This window comes from Natrix helvetica, assembly GCF_964273705.1.
Source record: "Natrix helvetica genome assembly, chromosome: 4".
Taxonomy (NCBI): Eukaryota; Metazoa; Chordata; class Lepidosauria; order Squamata; family Natricidae; genus Natrix; species Natrix helvetica.
Genome location: NC_138550.1, coordinates 71,586,757 through 71,611,723, shown reverse-complemented (window position 1 = coordinate 71,611,723; position 24,967 = coordinate 71,586,757). Strand labels below are relative to the sequence as shown.

The following is a 24,967-nucleotide window of genomic DNA, read 5'->3' as shown; positions in this document are numbered from 1 at the left end:
CTTTCATTCAGCCTTGATAGTTTCTTTCTTGATTAGACAAGAATTAAGGTGCTGATATACTTTGCCAAATAATTTAAGAGCCAATGCTTATCTGTCTGCTATCTACTCCCAACTCATCCTGGGGCTTACTAATCTTTTCCAATTATTCTCTCTGCAGCCTACAAATCCCAAGCGAGACTGGCTCGTGTTTCCATTTGGAGCAAATCCCTGGTGGATATACTTAGTGTCTTCAGTACCTGCCATTCTAGTTATCATCCTCATCTTCATGGATCAACAGATAACAGCTGTCATTCTCAATCGCAAGGAATATAAACTGCAAGTCAGTATTTGGTTGGGCTCTGTAATGTAATTAGACTTTATTTTTTTGGAAAATATCTCTTAAACACACAGATATTGAACCATAAACCAAGGAACACGAGACTGAACTTGTGTTTCAAAGACAATTATGTAATATAAACAGGTTTTTAAAGCCAAGTAAGCTTATATGGCATGTTTTCATATAATCTGGACCCAGCTTTAAAGGATTTTATAGAGCATATTGGAAATGGTTTAAAAAGGGGCTGCATACTTCATTCATTCTGCCTTTCAGACTTATTTATTTTTAAAAGACGGAATAAACTTAGCATATTGCAGGTTGTTCATTTTGCTCTCTTTATGTTATTTTGTACTATCATAGTTGCTGATGTGAAGAAACCCATGCTCCCTTATTAGTAAAAGCAAATATTGGAAAAAAGGAAGAAGATAAAACATTAGTTACCAAAGCAAGAAACAGAAATAAATACTTTTTCAAATTTAGTAGACAACATATAGCAATAGCACTTAGACTTATATATTGCTTCACAGTGCTTTACAGCCCTCCCTAAATTGTTTACAGTATCAGCATATTGCTACCAACAAACTAGGTCCTCATTTTACCAACCTTGAAAGGTTGGAGGCTGAGTCAACCTTGAGCCTCATGAGTTTCGAACTGCCAAATTGCAGGCAACCAGCAGTCAGCAGAAGTAGCCTGCAGTACTGCTTTCTAACCACTATGCCACCAGGCCTCACATAGAATTTCTTAGTACCATATGCAACATTTTCTGTTTTATATTCCTAAGGAAATGGTATTGATGTACAAAATCTTACATAAAATTCTCTAATCCTAATTTCGCTGTAGGACTAGGTAGTGAAATTCTGGAAGAATAATCAATTATGTAAGTCACACAGCTTATAAAAATGTTATTGTTCCAATCAGTTAAAGGAGTCATACTCTAAAATAGAAAACTTTATCATGCATTATCCAGTCCACATCTCCTACTGCTAACTCCAATGTTCTCTTTCAGAAAGGTGCAGGATTTCATCTAGATTTCCTCTGTGTTTCCCTACTGATGATTGTTACATCGTTTATGGGCTTGCCCTGGTATGTGTCCGCCACAGTCATATCTCTGGCGCATATGGACAGCCTTAAGAAAGAAAGCACTACCAGTGCTCCAGGAGAACAGCCAAAGTTCCTTGGAATCAGGTATTGGAAGTAGATCAGACTTTTAAGGATTCAAAAATGGAGGTGTTATTATCTGTCATTGATTCTCTTTCATCTACACTAGCCTTCTCCAACATGGAATATATACAAAAGTCAAAATCAATACTCCTGCAGGCTATGCTCACTTTGGGATTTGAAGTTTTAACACAACACATTTGGAGAACACCAAATTAGGGAAGACCATATTAAATAGTAGGAAATGATTGATTGATTGGGCCCACCCCGTTTTGCTGGATAACATAATGAAGGCTTTGGGTAGGATTTTAGATGACTTACTTAGGAAGATTGGGATTTAGGATTTATGGGATTGGTAAATGGCTGAAATATGAAGGCCTAACTTAGAAATACTCTTCTTACAGGGAACAAAGAGTTACAGGATTGATGGTCTTTATTCTCACAGGATTGTCTGTGTTTCTTGCTCCTGTGCTCAAGGTGATTTTTTAAAAGTATTCATATAAATATTTAATACATAGATATGTTATTTCATTTCCCACTGTTCATGTGATGTTTTGATTTTGCCGTCTAAAATACTTTACAGACCAGCCAGATGTGTGATTGCGACTGTTTGATTTCTCTTTGAAGGAATGGTTCCACTGTATGCTGCATTGAGCAGAACCCTGTTCTTCAAGCATTGTGCTTTTGGGTGCCACAATTTAAGAGACTCAGATAAACTGGAACAGCTACAGAGAAGGGCAAAATAAATTAGCAGGAACCTGGAAACACAATATTACAAACATTAACAGAAAATACTACACTGGGGGGGGGGGGCTTGTAAATCATGTAGATTTCCTTAGATAAGCCGTGACATAGTGTAACATTTCTATCCCTCTCTGCTTTGAAAAGTTAAGGGAAGGGTGACTGAATAGACCATTTTGATAGCCAAATTCTTACAGAGAATTTTGATAGCCAAATTCTTACAGAGAATTAATAGATACAGAACATTTCTGTCCCCAGCAAACTAAAATTCATAGGGTTATAAGTGCATGTAACATAGATGTGTGTGTGGGTAAGATTATCACTCCTGCTCTCAAGCAAAACCAACCATTTAATAGTGATTGCCATACCATGCGCATGAATCACACAAGTGGCAAGAAAATAGGGGCAGACAGGCATAACACAGGTTATGTAGACAGTAAACACAAGGTCAATCAAAATGGACTCAAATGTCTATATACCAATGCACAGAGTATGAGGAATAAACAGGGCGAATTAGAAATTCAAGTAAAAGAGGGCAGATATGATATTATTGCCATTACAGAAACTTGGTGGGATGAAACCGACAAATGGAACATACAGCTAGAAGGATTTAAATTATTTAAAAGAAATAGACCAAATAAAAGAGGAGGTGGAGTTGCACTATATATAAGAAATAACTACATCTCTACAGAAATAGAGAACAACAATTATGAGAACTATCTTGAATGCATTTGGGTAAATATTAAAGGTTGGGGGGGAAATGACAATGCCATAGGTCTATACTACGGGCCACCCAACCAAGCAGAGGAAGTAGATGAACTTTTTGCTAGTTAGATAACTGAGGTATGTAGGAAGCACACGACAATAGTAATGGGAGATTTTAACTATCCTGACATCAACTGGGAAACAAACTCTGCACCAAGTGGAAGATCCAACAGGTTCCTAACAAACCTAGCAGACAACTTTGTTTTCCAAAAAGTAGAGAAGGGAACAAGGGGATCAGCCATATTGAACTTAATTCTCACTAACAGAGAGGAAATGATAGAAGGTGTTGAAGCCATAGGAACCCTGGGGGCAAGTGACCATGCAATATTGGAATTCAACATTATCCAAACACAAGTAGTAGAACAAAGTCAAACTAGAGTCTTGGACTTTAAGAAAGCTAATTTCAATAAACTTAGAGAGAGCTTGGGAAAAATTCCATGGATGAGAATCCTCAAGGGGAAAACAACTCAAGAAGCTTGGGAAATTTTGAAAAATGAGATTACAAAAGTCCAATCTAGCACAATACCAAAGAAGAAGAAAAATAACAGCTCCCAAAAGAAACCAGCATGACTGCATAAAGAACTATCTGACAAACTGAAAGACAAAAAAGGTAAATATAAAAAGTGGAAGGAGGGGGACATAACTAAGGCAGAATATCAGCAAATAGCCCAAGCCTGTAAAGATGAATTGAGGAAAGCTAAGGCTCACAATGAAGAAAGTAAAAGTTACAAAAGTAAAAATTAACCAAAAAGCTTCTTCCAACATGTTAAAAACAAGAAAAAGGTTAAGGAAACCATTGGTCCATTGCTAGGAGAAAGTGGCAAGAAGGTGACAAGCAACAGGGAGAAAGCAGAACTATTTAACTCATGTTTTGCATCTGTGTTTACACAAAGGGATAAAACAGTCCAACCTATCAAAAGCAGCACCACAAAAATCAGATTAGGAACACAAATTGAAATAGGGAAGAAAATGGTAAGTGAGCACCTGTCTACCCTAGACGAGTTTAAATCACCAGGACCGGATGGATTACACCCCGGGGTTCTGAAGGAACTAGCAGACGAGATCTCAGAACCACTGAATTGTATCTTTCAGAGATCCTGGAACACCGGGGAACTACCAGAGGACTGGAAAAGAGCTGATGTGGTTCCCATCTTCAAAAAAGGGAAAAAATTAGATCCAGGAAACTACAGACCTATCAGCCTGACCTCAATACCAGGAAAGATTCTGGAAAAAATAAGCAAGCAACAAATTTGTGAACACCTAGAAGCAAACAAAGTAATAGCCAAAAGCCAACAAGGATTTGTCAAAAACAGATCATGCCAGACTAATCTTATTGCATTCTTTGATAATGTGACAAAATTAGTGGACCAGAGGAATGCCGTTGATATAATTTACTTGGACTTCAGTAAGGCTTTTGATAAGGTAGACCATAACCTACTACTAGATAAAGTAGAAGAATGTGGGTTAGACAGCATCACCACCAGATGGATTCGTAACTGGCTGACCAACCGCACTCAACGTGTAGTCCTCAATGGAACTGCATCTACATGGAGGGAAGTATGCAGTGGAGTACCCCAAGGCTCTGTTTTAGGCCCAGTACTCTTCAACATTTTCATTCAATGGTTTGGATGAGGGAATGAATGGGGAACTCATCAAATTTGCAGATGACACCAAGCTGGCAGGAATAGCCAACACTCCAGAAGATAGGCTTAAGATACAGAAGGATCTTGACAAACTTGAACACTGGGCACTATCTAATAAAATGAAATTCAATGGTGAAAAGAGTAAGGTTCTACATTTAGGCAACAAAAATGGAATGCACAGGTACAGTATAGGTGGTACCTTGCTCAGTAGTAGTAACTGTGAAAAGGATCTTGGAGTCCTAGTGGACAACCATTTAAATATGAGCCAGCAGTGTGCAACAGCTGCCAAAAAAGCCAACACAGTCCTAGGCTGCATCAACAGAGGGATAGAATCAAGATCACGTGAAGTGTTAATACCACTTTATAATGCCTTGGTAAGGCCACACTTGGAATACTGCATTCAGTTCTGGTCGCCACGATGTAGAAAAGATGTGGAGACTCTAGAAAGAGTGCAGAGAAGAGCAACAAAGATGATTAGGGGACTGGAGACTAAAACATATGAAGAACGGTTGCAGGAACTGGGTATGTTTAGCTTAAGAGAAAGAAGGACTAGGGGAGACATGATAGCAGTATTCCAATATCTCAGGGGTTGCCACAAAGAAGAGGGAGTCAAACTATTTTCCAAGGCACCTGAGGGTAGAACAAGAAGCAATGGGTGGAAACTAATCAAGGAGAGAAGCAACTTAGAACTGAGGAGAAATTTCCTGACAGAACAATTTATCAGTGGAACAGCTTGCCTCCAGAAGTTGTGAATGCCCCAACACTTGAAGTCTTTAAGAAGATGTTGGATAGCCATTTGTCTGAAACGGTATAGGGTTTCCTGCCTAGGCAGGGGGTTGGACTAGAAGACCTCCAAGGTCCCTTCCAACTTTACTATTGTATTGTATTGTATAGAGAAAGATGACCATAGGGAAGGGAAAAATACTTGAAGAGATGTTATGTAAAAGAAGGCTGAAATGTTGTTGTTTAGTATCCCAGAGTGAAGGACTTGAATCAATTCATTTTAAGGCAAACATTGACAGTGATGTTTTACTGACTTTAAAGACAGTCTTTTGTGACTCATACTTTAATGTGATTAATTTTCTTTCTTTCATATCCCAAGTTTATCCCAATGCCTGTGCTGTATGGCATTTTCTTTTATATGGGTATATCTGCACTTAGCAGTATTCAGGTGAGTGCAAAAAAATTATAGAAATACATTCTGCAGATTTGGGGAGGATGAAAGTTAATTCAATCAGATGAGTATATAGTATTTTCTAAGACATATAGTCTGAATAATGTGGGAAGGCTCTGTCTATAATTAACGTCTCCTGGATGTTTGTGTACTCCTTTTCAAGAAGTTGTGTGAGTTGTAGGGTTTTTGTTCTTCTATACTTGGGAATGGTTAGAGTATAAAAATAGGAAGCCATCCTCAATCCATAATTATTAAGTTGGTTGAGAGTCAGGGGAGAGCAAGTTTTATTGGCTCTGGCTCATAGATATTGCAAATCAATGTCCACAAGCTGTTGGACTATCCTAAATTGGGCATCCTTGAGGTCGTAGTTTCCCAAGGCATCCTCCGTGAAACCTAGCAGATGAAGTTTCTTCAGCAGCTCTTTCTCCCAGCGAGAAATATGGGAGTCCGTGAACACCAGGGAGAGGTAGCTGCCAGGAACTGCCAGAAAGAGCACCCGAAACCACCATTTAAAGGTGTTTATCCAGGCCATACATTCCACCGATTGAATGCCCAGTTCCAGGTACATCGGGGCAAAACCAACACAATAATAATAATAATAATAATAATAATAATAATAATAATAATAATAATAATAATAATAATAATAATAATAATAATAATAATAATAATTTTATTTGATTAGCCGCAACCCTCTCCCGAAGGACTCGGGGCAGCGTACAATCAAAACAAATAAAAATACACATAAGACAAACATATATACAAAAAGAACAGAGACATATACATATGTGCATGGAGGAGAGTTGACTTATAAGTGAAAGACAATTAAAAACACAATTTAAAATCCCCTTAAATAAAATTACTAAATTAAAAAACCCATCAGGAGCGATACGAAGTTATGGTTGAGCCAGGCCAGCTATTTGGAAAAGGTGGGTCATGAGCTTGACACGGAAGGAGCGGAGGTCAGTAGTGGTCCTAATATCCGGGGGGAGGTCATTCCACAGGGCTGGGCCCGCCACAGAGAAGGCTCTGCTCCTAGGCGCCGCCCCATGGCACTGTCTGGTTGGACGGCACCTGGAGAAGTCCCTCTCTGTGCGAGCGGATGGGTCGTAGGGATGTATGGGGCAGAAACTTCTAGGGAAGACCCAGAAGTTTTCTAAGGAAAGCAGCCTGGGTTCTTTCAATGCAGTCCTTGAAACCCCGTATCCATATGGGAATACCGTGAAGGGTTTGGGCTAACGTTTTGGCTTTGTAAATACATTGGGTAGAAGGAATGAACTGGCCACCCTGGATATAAAAGAATCTTAAAATCTGCTGGTGACTACAGGAGGCCGAGTTCAGCACCTGGGTTCTATGTCTAGTCCAGGCACCGGTATTCTGAAATTGAATACCTAAATACTTAAAATGGAAAACCTGCTTAACAGCATTGCCACTGATATCCCAGTTATACAATTTCCGGGCTCTAGTAAACACTAGTACTTTTGATTTATCATAGTTAATAGCCAAGTGTTTTTCAGCACAGTAAGACCCAAATGCAGAAAGTAATCTTTTCAGTCCTGGCCTTGACAATGAAAGGAGAACCGCATCATCAGCATAAAGAAGAAGCGGGATCTTTGTAGTTGTCAGCTTTGGGGCATGGGACTCAATATGTCTGATGTAACTGGCCAGGTCAGATAAAAATATATTAAATAGAAGAGGAGCCAGAACACATCCCTGCCTTACTCCATTCTTAATCGGGATAGGATTAGAAAGTTCTCCCTGCAGACCACACCTGACCTGGCTGGAGGTCTGATTGTACAAGGACCTAATTAAGAACAGCAAACGTCTGTCAATAGAACTTTTAAGCAGTTTTGACCACAACAGACACCTAGGGACTGAGTCAAATGCTGACTTTAGGTCGATGAAAGCAGTGAAGAGTTTGTCACTTGGTATAGTAGTATATTTGTTGACCAGGTGCGCTAGGACAAAGCAGTGATCCAGCATGGCACAGACCACTTTAAATCCAATTTGTTCAGCACCAATAATATTGGATTAATCAACCCAAGTGAGGAGTCTGTGATGGAGATATTTAGCATACAATTTCCCAATAATGGAGAGCAGGCTAATGGAGCGATAGTGAGCTGGGTTGTTTCTATTTCCTCGTTTAAAAACTGGCACAATAATTGCTAAACTCCAGGAGGAAGGTACCCTGCCAGAGGAATTAATATACGTAAAGAGTCTTGCCAAAAGAGGAATCCACCATTCAGGGTTGGATTTTAGCAGATCAGGGGGAATAGCATCAGGGCCAGGAGCTTTGCCTGACTTGAGTTCGGAGATAAACTCAGTGATCTCAGCATTTGTCACAGGTTGCCAGTCAGGGGCTACAGGAGACAGCTGTGGGTCAGGCACGATTGAACTTGCTGATGCCTGGTAAATTACCAAGAAATGGTTTTCCCAGTCTCTGTTAGAAATGCAGCAGAGAGGGAGTTCCTGATGGCCTGGCAAAGAGCTGGCAGCAATTTGCCAAAATAATTGGGTGTCCTTCTGCTGGATAGAGAGGAGAAGTAGATCCCACATCTCTCTTTCTTTAGCTTTCTTTTTCTTAGCAATTAATCCTTTGTACTCCCGCTTCAGGCGGTAGTAGTCCTCTGGTGGGCGTATGTAGGGATCTAATATCTGAGGGCCCCTAGGGAGATGTATATTTGAAAAAAGCTCAATGATTGTAACCAGTGGGTAGTGGTCACTCTCCGTAAGGCAGTCTACATAAAAAGCACGGACTGCCTCTATTAAGGGTCGAGATACCAGCACAAAATCAATAACACTACTCCCACGTAAGGAACTAAAAGTAAATTCACCAGCCAGATCACCTAGAGTACTCCCATTAAGAATTACCTTGTTGTGTTGGGCTGCTAGAAGGGCTAACTGGATGCCAGCAAAATTTGTTAATTCGTCCTTAGAATATCTGGCTGAAGTCAGATGACCTATGGCCTGGAGGGTTTCTTGGGGGTAGTCCAAATTTGTAAGGAGAAGGGGGCAGATCAGCCCTTGATTCACTTACTATTCCAGATCTGTAATTTCAATTGTAAAATGCGGAGCAAGCCATGCTTAGCAAAGCAACCCTGAAATTTATTGGACATTCTCTTTTTATACCTTAGAGCTAATCTAAGTAACCCAATCCAGGCAGAGATTGAATATTCATTCATTTATTTTCCTATGCCTCACTCTGAGTGGCTTGTAAATATCTCCAAATGGTAATATCATTAAAACATAGCAATGTGTAATAAGTAATATTCTCACATACTGACGAACCATGTAACCAATCACATCAAAAGAGTCCCAAAAGACTCCTTCAGCTCCCAGGATCCCCCTGAAATAACTTGGGCAGGGTCAATCTGATATCAGAGAGAGAAGTGGGCAACCACTGATTCCTTCTGGGGAGCTTCCACTATATTTCTTGCTTTCATTTTTTCCAGTTCATGGAGAGACTTCAACTCTTGTTGATGCCTGCTAAACACCAGCCAGACTTCATTTATCTACGCCATGTTCCACTACGCCAAGTGCATCTTTACACCTTCATTCAGATCTTCTGCCTTGCTGTCCTGTGGCTCATTAAGTCAACTGCAGCTGCCATTATCTTCCCTTTAATGGTAAGAGCCCTTAGACATGAATGTCTTGTAATATAGACATATATTACGCAGAGAATGAGTGAATCTGCCCAAGAACTTTTCCCATGTACAGAAAAGACTTTTATTGTCCATAGCATTCTATCTCCTATTTCAGACCTGTACAATCCTTAATTTACTCAACTGGAGAACAACTAATTCCATCTAGCCATACCCATTTATTGTCAGATATTTTCTGTATATGTATTAGATATACTGGTTTAAAAAAATATATACATTAATATTTTACATCAATATTTTGAAATAAACATTCCATTGTTTTAAAATATCTGGTTGCTTTTAATGCTTCTATCAGATTTTTAATTCAAACCTGAATTTAAATTTTGATGTAATTATTAATGTTTCAAAATGCTGTAATTATTTGTTTGATTGTTCATACATATGCTTATATACTGCATACTTCAAAGGATGCAAAGCATTTTACTGTATAATACAAGAAGGAAATACAAATGTGTAACCAACAACCCCGAACAAATAAAAATAACAATCAGAATAAACCCCATCCCTAAGGGAGCCCTTCCATGTCTGGTACAAAGCAATCCTAAATAGTTTTCTAAAAGTATTTTAGAAATATTTTTCCTGTAAAGAGAATTGTGTAACTCAGGAGACAAGGTGCCCTCAAGAAGGGCTAGATCAAGACATAGTAAAATAAAGGTAAGGTAAAGGAGTCCCTGGAGATTTTACTCTGGTAGTCATTGCGAACTATAGGGGGCAGTGCTCCTCTTCAAAGCCACTGTACCAACACTGTTCTGACTGCCCCGCTCTCGTATATCAAGTCACTCCGACACAAGTCTCTTCAAGATGTTTATTGACATACAGGTTCAACCTTGGCAGCAATCCAGTAACGAGCATCTAATAGCTCACTGCTGATGTCTGACTCACTGTCCTGTGACTCCTCCCCACTGCTCCAAGGCATGACATCAGGAGCCCTTTGGCTTTCACCACTGCTCCATGCCTCAGGCGCCTCCTGGTGGCCAACCAGCCTCTCTGCGCCCTGCTCAGAGTCGGAACCCTGTCCAGGGACCCTCGCTGTCGGAGTCTGGTGGCAACTCCAACGGCTCCTGCTGGGCCACAGCACTATCCCTCACCGAGATCCAGTTCTGCGACCAGTAGATCTGAGGGTCGTGCGCCCGCAGCCAAGCCAAGCCCAACCCCACGGGGAAATGCAGGCCCGAAGCCACGTAAAATTGGATGGCCTCCTCATGCTCCCCGAGGATCAGACGCAAAGGCTGCGTGGTGGCCTTGATAGGCCCAGACAGAAGCACCCAACCGTCAATCGTCTCCACACGCATTGGTGGGTCCACCGGACACAGAGGGACGTTGTATTTGGTAGCAAACGCCGCATCCATAAAGTTCGTGGTAGCCCCGGAATCAACCAAGGCATGGGCCGGAATTCCCTGCGGAGTACCCGACAAGAGAATGTGCGCTGCTAAAATCATGTGCCGTGGAGGCCCCTCCACCTTGGTTTCGGCTTGCGACAGACCTAAGGACTCCCTCAGATTGGGCCCCGCCCATTTCCCGCCACGTTGCTGAGGGGAGGCCGCAGTCTGCACAGCCCCCCCTACCCTTTTGGGGGCAAACTAAAGCCAAGTGTCCAAGATCCCCACAGTAGAAACACAACCTCCCTGCACACCGTCTGTCCATCTCCATGCGCAACAAGCGTGGTTTGGCGGCACCCAACTCCATAGGCTCCTCCCATGCAACTGCAGTCTCTTGAGGGACCGGCACCCTACTGGTCTCCTGGGACACGCGGCAAGGCCTCCGCCTCTGCAGCCAGGCATCTATCCGGAGGCAGAAGTGGACCAACGTGTCGAACGTCAGTGGCCTGTCCACCCTCACCAGCTCATCCTGCAGGTCATCTGACAGCCCGTCCTGAAAAGGGTCCATGAGGGCAGGCTCATTCCAGGCTGAGTCCTGACTAAGCAACCGGAATTCGCTGATATAATCCTGCAAAGAGCCACATCCCTGTTGCAAAGACTTAAGGAGTCTGGTGGCTATTTCCTCCTTAATGGGATCCTCAAATATCAGCCTGAGATGGTTACAAAAACCCTGGAAATCGTCCAGCAGAGTGCTCGGCTGAGAGAGCAACCGAGTAGCCCACCGAGCTGCTGTGCCTGAGAGCAAGCTGATAATAAATCCCACCTTCGTCTGGTCGGTGGAAAAGTCCTGCGCTCTCAAGCTGATAAACAGATGGCATTGGCCCAAAAATGCTGCAAACATTGCTTGTTTGCCGTCAAACTTGTCTGGTGTAGCCACTGGGCATTTCCTCCTTGGCTGGGGGGGGGGGTTTAGCAAGCTCCTGAAGCAGAGAGACATGACCAGCCAGCAAAGCAATCTGTTGAGCCAACTGGGCATTCTCAGCCTGGAGGTGCTCCATTGCAACTTAATGGAGTTTTGTTTGGGGCAGGAATCAATCTGTTCTGAAACACCCCCCCCCCCGCTCTCGTATATCAAGTCACTCCGACACAAGTCTCTTCAAGATGTTTATTGACATACAGGTTCAACCTTGGCAGCAATCCAGCCTGCCAAGGTCCAGATAGCACTTTGGGCAGCAATCCAGCTACAGTGACACCCCTTGGCAGCAATCCAGCTACCAAGCTCCAGATAACCACCTTAGCAGCACTCCTGCCTGCCAAGGTCCAGGGAACAGATTGGCAGCAATCCAGGTAAACCCTTTGGCAGCAATCCAGCCTGCCAAAGTACGACACAGATCTGAGAGCTTCTCCAACTCCAATGATCAGTTGATTCCTGCAAAGGGTGTGTCCACAAGCAGTCCCTTTATAGTCTGGAGAGGAGTCTAATTATCAGCAGCTGAGAGCTATTACCTCCTGTAATTGCTCAATTGCTCTCTACGCCGGGTAGCACGCCGGTAATGAGCATCTAACAGCTCACTGCTGATGTCTGACTCACTGTCCCGTGACTCCTCCCCACTGCTCCGAGGCATGACATCAGGAGCCCCCTTCCTTTGGCTTTCACCACTGCTCCATGCCTCAGGCGCCTTCTGGTGGCCAACCAGCCTCTCTGCGCTCTGCTCAGAGTCAGAACCCTGTCCAGGGTCCTCCACATCCTCCTGAGCCGACTCAGAGTGACCCTCGCTGTCGGAGTCTGGTGGCAGCTCCAACGGCTCCTGCTGGGCCACAACACAACACTATCTGAAGTAGTCTGTGGTCATGTGGCCAGCATGATGTCATAGAGCGCTGTTATCTTCCCAACTTAATGATACCTATTTATTTGCATTCACCTGTTTTTGAAATGGTATGTTGGCAGAAGTTGGGGCGAGGATGGGAGTTCATCCTATTGCATGGCATTCAGGTCTCCAGTCAGTTTCCAGCCAACCAGCCCAGCGTCTTAACCACTGAACTACCATGCAATCCTTAGATCAATAGCCACTTCAGAATGGAGCATACAATCATCTTCTACAAGGGGGAACCCAGCTCTTTCTCTCAAAAAAGAGATGATATACCCATATGATAACCCAGATAAGTTATCATTTTACTCACAGGTGGCAGAATTCATGCCATTAAGAGACTGACTGCATTCTTGGCCTTCACAAATTAAAAACAATGCTAGATAGTCTAGGATGATGTTGCCTGGCCCCCACCCAAGTAGTTCCCAACTCTGAGTGAAACTGAATAATTCTATCTGTGAAACAGGTCACAAATGTTACAGCAATCGGCAAGAGAATTGTCGCCTCTCTTTTTTTCTAAAGCAAAAGGTAATCTTAAACAGTCACTGGATGTGAATCTACATATTCACTAAACATGAAGAATGCTAAACATGTTCTTAAATGTGGGTACGGAACTGCATTTGGTCAGTGACTTTATTTTCTACCATTCTAGGTGTCATTTTATCTTCTATAGCTCCTTGGTTGGAGGCAATCTCATATTAAGGCATGTAATAAAATTACTCATAAGTCTAACAATGTGCACAAAACTAGAAAGCAATCTGATCGTGGCAGAAAACTGATACTAATATTCATCTTGAATCCATATTGAGTTAAAAGCCAGGTCTAACAGACTGATCTTAGATATCCCTGACCTCCCCCAATCAGTTTTCTGTGATGCAAACCAGATCTTACATACATACATAATTTCATCCCACATAATCCTATTGTACCCGTTGTTGCATTCTCCAACAGCATCCTGAGCCAATAACACTGAGCCATATTATTATGTGGTCAAAGGGGAGTAGAAGTACCTGAAGTGTGGGGACCTGCAATAACTTGCCATCATGCCTCCTGTGTCCATCATGCCTCCTGTGACTCATCCCCATAGAAATACACTCTTCTATCACATCAGCTTCCTAGGGTTCACCCCAAAATTTAGCCCAGGAATGACTACTGTTTTTATTTATCATCATCTGAATGCCCATGCCACTAATTCCCATATATTCTAACTTCAGGATGCAATAAACAAACAAAAAAACCCAAATAAATAAATACCCCATATCGTTCTGTTCATCTTCCTATAATAGGATGAACTTAAGCTAAACTTCTGCATCCCTAAAATACTTCCTGCAGAGGCATTTTTACAGCCCTACTAAAACTAAAACACTAAAACACTGAGTATCTGTGGGGTGGCGAACTGTTCCATAGAACAGTGGTGCGATTCAATTTTTTTTACTACCAGTTCTGTGGGCGTGACTAGGTGAGGGGTGTCATGTGACTGAGTGGGCATGGCCAACTTGATATCAATCACGCCCATGCCCACTCAGTCACATGACCCCCACAACCAAGCCACACCCACAGAAAAAGGTAGGAAAAAATTTGAATTTCTACCTACCTATTTTCTGCCCAGGCTTGGCCTAATCTGTCAAATGCCTCCTCCTGCATGCTGCACTGCCCTCTCTTCACCAGTCTCACATGTCACCCCGTTTCCTCTCCTTCAACAACCCTAGCCCTATCTCCATTTCCTCCACCACCACCGCCTCTTTCTTCAGGCTGCTTACCTTCCCCCTGGGGCAGCTGGTCCAGAATCCAGAAGGCAAGCTGACCTTTGTAGTTTTCAGCAGCCTCCAGCCAGCTGCCGCTGCCAGGAAGCAGCTGGGAGGCTTCTCACAGTCGCATCAAAAAAGAGAGTGTGCTCTCTTTTTTGGTGTGACTGCGAGAAGCCTTCCAGCTGCCTCCTCTTTGCCAGCCACTTCCTGGCAGTGGTGGCTAGCTGGAGGCTTCTGAAAACTATTGGAGGTCGCCAAAAAAAGCCGTTGCCATTGCCATTGCCGTCGCTTCTTATTCTTCGCATCGGCCATGCACGGGCATCCCGTTGCCTGCTGTGTCGGAGGGACTTTCCCAGGGAAGTCCGAGCAGAGCGACACAGCAGGTAAAGGGATGCACATGCACGGGCAGAGAGAATAGGGCGGCAACAGCAACATTTTTTTCTGTGACCTCTGGTAGTTTTCCCACCACTGCTGGGAAAAGGCTGGCACAGAGGAGGCAGTTAGGAGGCTTCTCGCAGTTGCACCGAAAAAGAGAGCAAGCTCTCTTTTTTGATGTGACTGCAAGAAGCCTGAAAGCCGCTTTCCAGCAGTGATGGTTGGCTGGAGGCTGCCGAAAATTACCAGAGGTAAGCTTGCCTTCTAGTGCCCAGACCAGCAGCCACGGGAGGAAGGTAAGCAGCCTAAAGAAAGAGGCAGTGGTGCGGGAGGAAGCAGGGCTAGGGCCGGGACCGCTAAAGAAGGGGAAATGGGGCAATGCATGCAACAGGCAAAGGGAGAGCAGGCAGTGAGTGGGCAGCAGCTCTGGGGCAAGGCCAGAGCCGGGGAGTGGCACATTCTCTAACCTGGCCGAGGTGAGTGGCAGCTCCGGGGCCTTGGGGAATGGGGTATCCCTGGGGCCCCTGACCCTGACCCAAGGTGAAGGGCAAGCAGGCAGCATGCTTACTTACCTTTGGTGAGCTGAGCAGAAAGTGTGAGCCATGGAGGCGACTGGTGAGGTATGTAGCTGGGCAGTATGGTGAAGCAAAGGAAACATATATAGGGCTGGGATTGGCAGGGCGAGCATTGAGTGAGCATCAAGCGGGTGGATGGGGTGAGTGAGCATTGAGCGGGCAGGCGGGGTGAGCAAGCGAGCGCCGAGTGGGTGGGCAGGGCAAGCGAGTGAGCAGCAACCAGGTGACTGGTTCAGGGGGTTGGCCAGCCAGTGGTTGCTACTGGTTCAGCGACCCAGGCCAAATTTCAATCATCAGTTCACACAAACCAGTGCAAATCAGCTGAATACCACCTCTGAAGTGAACCATCATCAAATATATTACTTCCCTTTACAGTCCAGGATTTAGGATACTCTGTGACACTCATTCCAGGGGAGAGGGATTTCATTGCATATATCTCATTCAAGTTATTCAGCTATAGCCTGGGAAAGAGGTGAAGCCAAGGTCACGAGGACACGATATAATCAAGATGTCAGGCCTGCAGTTATATTCCTTTTAGGATATTTGGCCTGCCACACACTCTTATTATTTTTCTATGCTGTTTCATTAGTGTAGTAATTGGGAGGGGGAATAGAAAGGAGTAGAAGTGTGGAATGTGTTGTTGTCATTCCTTTGGTCCAAGGTCATCTTTTGTCTCCGCACCTCTGCACCTGACCGGAACCAGCTGGGTAGAGATGCCAGCATGGCTGAAGAAGATTGGACCATGTGATGGATTTATAGATGTGGGGATAAGATCATGCACTTTCAACTGGGTGCAATCCCAGGAAGCTTTTAATTTGGGATTCCACAGATGTGCCAACATGTCTGTCTTATTAAATTGGAACTTTAAGGCTAGCTCTGCCTTGGACTCTGATTTAATTCTGCATGATATTTGGAACGCTGACATTATCCCAAATCTACCTTTAAAATAAATCACCAGCAAAACCCCACATGAGGCTGGTGAGGGGTGATGATTTTCCAACACTAACTGACCCGGTCAGTGTAAAATATCAGCGAAGAAAATGAGCGGGACAAGATGCTTCTCTGCAAAACTTCAGAGTGCAAAGGGATTTCTGTTTGAAGTTTCTTTGCAAAGCCTCGGAGTGTGAAGGAGTTTCTGTTTGAAGATTTATAGCATCTGGAGGAATGCAGTGGGGGAAAGATTCTACACACAGCTGCAAGCGACAAGATGTTTGGAATCCCAGACCAACTTCTTCAGCCAAACGTGAGTCAATCTTTCCCCCCCTTCACTAGTAAAAGCTGCAATGGACTAGAGGACTGGAGTGGAGATAATTACTCTTCCAAACAGCGATAAATGAAATGACCCATTACCCTGCAAATGAGTTGAAGACAGATTCCCTATCCAAATGGGAAATTCAACCCAGCCAGCAAGAAGGGATTTGGCTAGCATCTTTCATTAGCCAGCCACCAGAAATTGGGCTGCAGCTTGTGAATCAGGCATCACCAAATTGGGCTTTCTTCCCAGAGTATGGATGGAAAAGATGCCAGTGGGCACCTGCTTGGCCATCAACATGGGAAAATCCTGCAAGCCAGCAGAGGGGGCCTTGGCACATAACCCCCCCCCCCCAGCCAGCCATCATTGGTTGAACTGCAACCTGTGAATCAGGCAACCTCGGGATGGGTCTTAACCCAAGGTCATGGATGGAAGGGATGCCAGTGGGCACCTGCCTTCCCTCAGCAGATGGCACCATGGCAGATAACTGGGCAGTGGCCAACCCAAGGATTGACATCCCCCCCCCCGAGTCCAGTCTCATCTGCAATGCCCCAACAGGTTCTTACCCCACCTTCCTACAGAGAAGAGTTCTTGACAATGGAAGAAATGATGAATAAGGGGAAAGCTGCAGGATGGATAGCGGAACAATGTGATGAGGTGGTTCCCAAGTTTAGAGATGTAACTAGGTTCCCTCCCTCGTGGGTGCCAATAAAATGGCACTGTTGCTGTCAACTTGGCCACAGAGCGTCAGAGTGCTTGGCTCCAGCCCCAATGCCACAAATGTGTGCACCAACCGCCATGGCAGTAAAGAGAAGGCCCCAGATGCCACCAGAAAAGAGTCATCTGGGCCAACAAACTCTGGAAGAGGATCCCCAACCTAAGGTGACGAAGAGTCCTACTAATGGGGAAGCCTCGGAGGAGGAAAATGCCAAAGATGACCCAATGGTGAGTGCACCCATCCGCCCCTTCACCTTCCAAGCCAACCTCCAAGTACCCGAGACGGGAGTGGAAGGGGAAGTTGAAGCAGTTGTGGACACCAGTTGCACTCGATGCTTTATCAGCATGTCGATTGTAAAGCAACTAGGTATATGCACAAGACCTCTAGCCTGTCCCATTCGGGTTGAGCAGGTAGATGGAATGCTAATTGGAGGGGCCCCAGCCATGCTAATAATTGAACTGGTAAAGTTACAAGTGGGCCGCCACTATGACCTTCTCAGATTCATTGTGGCTCCAGAGATGCTAGAAAATATTATCTTGGGGCTTGCATGGCTTGACAAGTGGAAGCCTACGATAAAGTGGGAAGACTGCAATAGGAAATTGATTATTACATTTGGGCCGCTACCACCAGTGGAGGAAAAGGGCCACCCAGGGATGATTGAACCTAAGAGCCCAGAACCTGCAGCACCTGCAGCAGAGACAAAACCCCAGGGATCCAAAAAGTACCAAAAACCTTGTTGAGGGATGTTTTGTCGAGAAAACCACAGTACGACAGTAAGAAGGGAGAAGGTGTTCACCCCATCATTTCTTCCTCCCACCAAAAGACAGCCTAAGTCACTAACCAAAGCCAGGATAAGCTGATGACAACTATGAAATTGGCGCTCCCAACAGACCAGTGGCTCAACAATAACCAGGATACCCTTACGATGGAAAATGAATTAGCCTGGAAGGGGTCAAAACTGTACGTCCCCGCAAGGTTGAGGCTGGAAGTCCTACAGCAAAGCCATGAGGCGGAACTATGAGGCCACTTTGGATTCCTAAAAATGCTCAACCTTGCCAGGCATCAATTTTGGTGGCCGAAGATGCAATCGGAGGTGGAAGATTATGTAAAAAGCTGTGCTACTTGTGCAACAATGAAACCACTGTCGGAGAAGTCCCCTGGATTACTACGAGTGGCCAGCCCTAACCGACCATGGGAAGAGATCGCAATGGACTTCATTGTCAAACTCCCAGACAGCAGTGGGAAAAGAGTAATCTGGAAAGTTATTGATTTGGTTTCCAAGCAGGCACACTTCATCACTTGCTTAGGGTTGCCATCTGCAAAGAAATTAGCAAAAATGTTTGTAACACATTTATCGCCTGCACGGAATGCCCAAGAGGATCATTTCAGACTGCGGAGTCCAGTTCACAGCCAAGTTCTGGAGAGAGTTCCTGAGATCCATTGGGTCCACAAGAACTGAGCTCAGAGGTTCATCCCAGCATGCACTGTGCAGCAGATAGGGCCAATGCAGTGGTGGAACAATACATCCTGTGTTATGTGGACTATCAGCAAGACAACTGGTTGGATTTGCTACCCTTCGCCGAAGTGGCGTACAATGACGTGGTCCACAGCAGCACTGGATTAACTCCTTTCCAGATTATCAGTGGCATGGAATTTGTTGCCATGCCTGAGTTGCCTAGAGAACCTCCCTCCTTCATGTCTCTGAATGAATGGATGGACACACTAAAGAAAGGATTGGAAAAATACAAATAGCAGATGTGGCAGAAGCCTACAAGAAGCAAGCTGATAAACACCGCTCGCTCCAAAACCTCTTTCATGTGGGGGACAAAGTTTTTGTATCTACTAAATACATGAAATTAAGAATGCCTAGCCAGAAATTTGGTCCAAAATTTCTAGGTGCATTCCCAATAGTGAAGATAGTTAACCCAGTTACAGTTCAACTCAGTCTACCCAGAGGTCTGGGGAAAATTGACCCAGAATTTCATTGTAGCTTGTTGAAGCCAGTAATTGGGTCCAGCATAAGAGCATCCACCCAAGCTTTCTCTCCTCCTGTAGTGATAGAAGGGGAAACACAATCTGAGGTGGAAAAAATCGTAGACTCCAGGCTGAATAGGGGTCGCTTACAGTATTTAGTGTATTGGAAGGATTACCCTTTGTCTGAAGCTACTTGGGTGAAAAGCTGGAATCTAAAAGTGGAGAAGTTAGTAAAACAATTCCATGACAAGTTTCCTGATAAGCCAAAGGGTCCCCCCGGGGGGAGGGAAGAGGTGGTTAATTTTGTTATGTTAACTTTTATGTTATTCTCTTTTCAGGAAAAGGTTTTCTTCTGAGGAGAGGCCGCCTGTCAGGCCTGCAGTTATATTCCTTTTAGGATATTTGGCCTCCCACACACTCTATTATTTTTCTATGCTGTTTCATTAGTGTAGTAATTGGGAGGGGGAATAGAAAGGAGTAGAAGTGTAGAATGTGTTGTTGTCATTCCTTTCTAGAAGCCCAAGGTCATCTTTTGTCTCTGCACCTCTGCACCTGACCGGAACCAGCTGGGTGGAGAAGCCAGCATGAAGAAGATTGGACCATGTGATGGATTTATGGGTGTGGGGATAAGACTATGAACTTTCAACTGGGTGGAATCCCAGGAAACTTTTAATTTGGGATTCCACAGATGTGCTAACATGTCTGTCTTCTTAAATTGGAACTTTAAGGATAGCTCTGCCTTGGACTCTGATTTAATTCTGCATGATATTTGGAACGCTGACACAAGACCTCTTCATGTAGGAGTATGGGAGGAACGTCTATACCTAGAATTCCGTAACAAAATTCCCTTATGGCAGTTATTGTCTTCATTCAAACACCTCTTCAAAATTCATATTTTCTGTGAAGACTTTGGTACACCCCTTTAGTTCTCACCCCAAACCAAACCAGGATGTAAAGGCAAATACCCACATTTGCTCATACTAATCACTCATTAGCTTTGTCTTTGCTTTTGTTCCAGTTCTCTTTTTCAACATTTCAATGGTAAACTCCTTGAACATTTTAATGTGTTTTTATATTCTGCAGTGATGTTGTGTATGCAGTAATAATGCTATTTAAATTATTAATAATTACAAGCAGACTAATTTTATGTGATGATTATCTCACCTTCTAGCTGCTGGCTCTAGTAGGTATTCGGAAGGCAATGGAATACATCTTCTCTCTACAACATCTGAGTTGGCTGGATGATATTATGCCAGAAAAAGACAAAAAGGAGGAAGAAGAAAAGCTGAAGAGGATACAAGATCAGGATGAGAGTGACAGTGAAGATGTGAGCATGGTTAAAGTTTGGTCGATGAACAAGATTGGGAAAGAGTTACACTAGTAGTAATTAGAAATTATTTCTGCACCACAATCTCAAAATCACAGTGTAAAATACTGAAGAACTACATTGTGTAACTTGTTCATGGGCACAGAGTTCCTATCACTCCCAGGCAAATTCTTCAGAAATCACTTTCAGAATTATGGAGCTGTAATCTACAGTATATTACCCTGGAATTAGCACATTAGTTCAATCCCTATTTTGAGATCTGAGAAAATTAGTTAATCAATATTGGCAATAATTAAACTACTGTATTCGCTGCTGCCCATTGGGCCTACCCATTCGCCACCACCAGTTCGGCATGGCCCATTTGCCGCAGCCCGTTTGCTGTGGCTCATTTGCCACCGCTGCCCATTTACGGCCTGTTAGGTGCGGCCCGTTCAGCGCTGCCTCTGTGGCCCGTTCTAAAACAGCTGATTGATGCCACACCAACCCCCTCCCCCCCTCCCCCCAATATTTGGAGTATAAGATATACAGACATTTCCAGTCACTTTTTGGAGAGAAAGTGCATCTTATACTCTGAAAAATACGATACATATAGTTTTGGGACTGTAGGGACTAGGTTTCCTTTTATATTTTTGCTGTCATTTACAGTATTCAAAAGCATGTAATGCACATCTGAATAAGACGTTCTCTCATTCACAACATGGGCACACATCCTTTGGGATGATAAAATAGTGCCAACCTCTGTAGCTAGCCCCTTACAGCCTTTAGTTTTAGCTATCAGAAGATATATTTGTTGACTGGTTATCTGTTTGGATTGTGTTTTTTATGTTTATCACCCTAACTTTTATCAGCATTCCTTTCAGGGCCAATATTATTTTGACTTTAGCAGAGTAATAGCCATGTCCTTTTTCTGGATAATATTAACCACTGATTACTAGCTCCAGCTCCTAGGTACTCTTCACTGTTTGCTTCACAAGCAACTCACAAGGTACATCATTTGTTTCTTACAATTGACAAGATACCATTACAGAATAACAGAGTTGGAAGTGACCTTAGAGGTCTTCTGCTCAAGCAGTCTCTCTTCCAGCACTGTGCCCACAGACTGTAGTTTTCAGCAAAGTAGGACTGTTGCAAATCACACAGAGAAAAGCTAGCAATTGTCTAGAACAGGGAGAGCTGCTCTGTGGGGAGACAGAGTGGATGGCTGCTGGGGGAAGCCCAGCAGTGGGGATACAGAACCAGGACCCACGTTTAAGTAATAAATTGTTAGATTTACAGTTATTTTTAGTCTGTGTTTTCCCAGGCCATGTTTTACAAGACTTTTCCTCTCAGAGAAATCTGGGGCTGGGCCACAAATGTATAGGCCTTGCCAGGCCTGTATGATTCAACTCCACCTACTGATCTATCAAAGCATTTCCCCACTAAGCTGCAGGTTCAAACCAAGTGGGCGAGTCGGGAGGTCATAGGTTACAAACCCCCTTTTGTTCATAGCAATCTTATTATTCTTAAATTAAGCTAAGAATGTTTTTTTAAAATTTCCCTCTTTCTGCTCCATCTTCTTTTAATATCACTGAACGAGCAGACCTGAGAATGAAGCCAACTAAATTGCAGCGTAATATAAAATCTCTCTGCAGCAGGCATCAAGCACAAGGATCTCACTAATTTAAGTAGACTAAAGCTGCAATCCTACATTTTCCCAGGAGTAAACCCCATTGAAGATAATGGTACTTATTTCTGAGTAGACATGCATAGGATTGAGTTGTATATATGATCTTGAGGTGAGCTCAAATTGTATTTTGAATTTGTTAGGTACCTTTATTTTGATATGTATACTAATTAATATGATCAAGGTATTACCGAAAAAACTTTCATTAAAATTATTTTATATTTATGCATTTCAGTTCTCTATTATATGTTTTGAAATTTTATTTGCTGGTTTTTTATTTCCTTTATACTATTATTTTTAAGTTCCTCAATACTTCTACTGTCTTTTGTTCTTTTATTTTTCTTTCTTTCATGGATGGCATGTTCTTTAGAACCTTGTTTAAATCAAGTTAATGGCCTTTTAGGCTTCCTCCGCATGAGTAGGAGTTCACTTTTTGAATAGTAAGAATTAGATGTCAGGGGGGGGGGTAGGGTAGGATTTTAGAGATGGTTAGGTTGGTCATGGCCAAAAAAGGTTGGGAACCACTGGTTTAGAATGTAGATTAGGTATTTCCAGATACTACAGACTGAGGGATAAAAGATCCTCTTTGCGGAAAGGATCTCTCTGTAAGGTGACCTTTTCTCCACTGTATCTTTATCTCTTCAGAAGTTATAAAATCATTTTCTGAGGGTGAAGAAAAATACATGAGTACATATATTGCTTATCTCCTAATAACTGTTTCTTTGATTTATGTTCATTTTAGTCTGAACTTATGTACCAAGAAAAAGGACCAGAAATCAATATCTCTGTGAACTAGATGAAGATATCCATCATCTGACAAGCCAAAGATGCACATGGACAGTACGTAAGAATATTTTTTAAAGAAGGCATAACTTATGGGGAAGTTTAGACTAAATAGAGAATAAGATGTTTACTATGAATATGAAAGTCAATCAATTGTGGGACTATTCAGGTGGAAGGAACTTGATCTTTAAGAGTTTCCATTTCTTGCTGTTGCACAAAGTAAGAGTTTGGAAGTGAGGAAAAAATACATGCAAAGAGAAAAAAACTGGCTTCCTCAAAAAGTCTGGTTTTATTAGGGTAGCAAAGCAAACATCCTGCATTTTACTCTTCCTCACATAGTTTTTGCCAGATTCATTCTTACCTAAAAAGATGCTATTGCCATTGGCAATATTGTATCACTGTGATTGAAGGCAGAACATCCAACTTCTCTATCCATGACACTTAGCAATTTAGCCAGAATGACAATCCCAAGGCAGATACAACCCATGTATCTCTGATAGGGCACACCCCAATTTCTGGCCCGAGGAATAAGGAACATCACTGCTTTATTTTTCCTCTGTGCATGTTCAAGCAATTGTAGTTAAGTAATTCCTGTTGATGCCATCACTTTTTGAAGCTTGGTTATGTTTGTATCTCATAAAGATTCTCAATAGGCTGAAAATGTGTCTTTCATTCTCTGATATTAATTGCTGTTATGGGAGCAGAACGATAAATTAAGCAAACACAGCAAAAGAACTAGAGGGACATGTTGAAGAAATTCAGATATTACACAAAGTTGGTTCTTCTTACCTTTGCCTTCATCACATCTTGTGGGTATTACCTAATCTGTTTTATAAGCTGCTTGGAAAACCTTTGATCTGGAAGTTATCTCATAACTACTGAAGGGGATAATAATGATAGCATGCACATACATTTTCTCGCTTACACTGTACATTTAATATTAAATGACTTTCAGCAAGTCATATCCAATTGCATATTAGTTCCCTGATATTTTTTACAGTTAGTTGATTCACAGAATGTATCATAAATACAGAATGTGGGGTCGTTGATATGCAGTTTAGAAGTTATATACAGAATATAAACAACAAATATTGAATGCAGAATGAAACAATCAAATCATTTTTCTTCTTTACATGCAAAATTTCAAGCTGTTGCCTTTAAGTTGTGCTTCTGGATAGTTGGAGGAGGAGGAGGCAGCATTTTCAGATGTTTCATTTACACAATATATGATGAGTCTCATAAAGGTGTAAAGCAGAGTTAAATGTTTTGAAAAATTTAAGCACAAACTGCTTAGGCATTCTGTGATATTACTTGCACACTCAGTTAAGTATGGGTTAGTTAGGTATGGGTCATGTATTTATTGCTGGTTTATTATATAACCTGGGTTAATCTGCTGTATGAACAGTATTCATACAATACATTAACTCAGCATCAATGTATGAATCCAGTCTGTGTCCCTCAGATGTATTTTGCTGTAGTATGCCTTTATGTATCCTTTTGTATCCATGGTTTGCCAGCATTATTTAAAACTCCCTAAAGTTATGCTAAATAAAATTTGTCAAAAGAAATATTGTTGCAAAATTTCCTTATTTGTTTCCTACTATATTTTGAATTCTAGTTCTTCCTAGTTTCTCCATTATTATTTTTTTCTTTTGGAGCAATTCATGGTGATTATCAGTAATGCTTGTTGTGATACTTCAGAGATTGGTCCAGTGAAAGTGTTAGTTTTGATTTTTCCGAAAACCTTTCATCTATGGATGATAAATGCAAGCAACATGTTTCTTGCACTGAGTTAGAAAGGCCTGTGTGAAGCCATGGTTGAATTTTATTTTGCAGTATATTAAGAATGATTTTGCAAAAACAAAAGTAAATTGTGAAAGCTCTTGAAAGTTCTTCTTACAAAAAC

General features: G+C 42.7%; 1 protein-coding gene across 1 annotated transcript in view; it reads left to right on the top strand.

Annotated features, from left to right (window-relative positions):
* Positions 1-24,589, top strand: part of SLC4A9 (solute carrier family 4 member 9) — a gene marked incomplete at its 5' end in the record, with an annotated part of 67,949 nt that extends 43,360 nt beyond the window's left edge. Inside the window, 7 exons of the mRNA XM_081949897.1 lie at positions 158-319; positions 1,323-1,501; positions 1,879-1,951; positions 5,726-5,794; positions 9,250-9,423; positions 20,460-20,615; positions 23,021-24,589. Coding sequence (XP_081806023.1) covers positions 158-319; positions 1,323-1,501; positions 1,879-1,951; positions 5,726-5,794; positions 9,250-9,423; positions 20,460-20,615; positions 23,021-23,074 — 867 coding nt within the window. The 3' untranslated portion in view covers positions 23,075-24,589. The remainder of the gene's footprint in view (positions 1-157; positions 320-1,322; positions 1,502-1,878; positions 1,952-5,725; positions 5,795-9,249; positions 9,424-20,459; positions 20,616-23,020) is intronic.
* Positions 24,590-24,967: the final 378 nt, after the last annotated feature.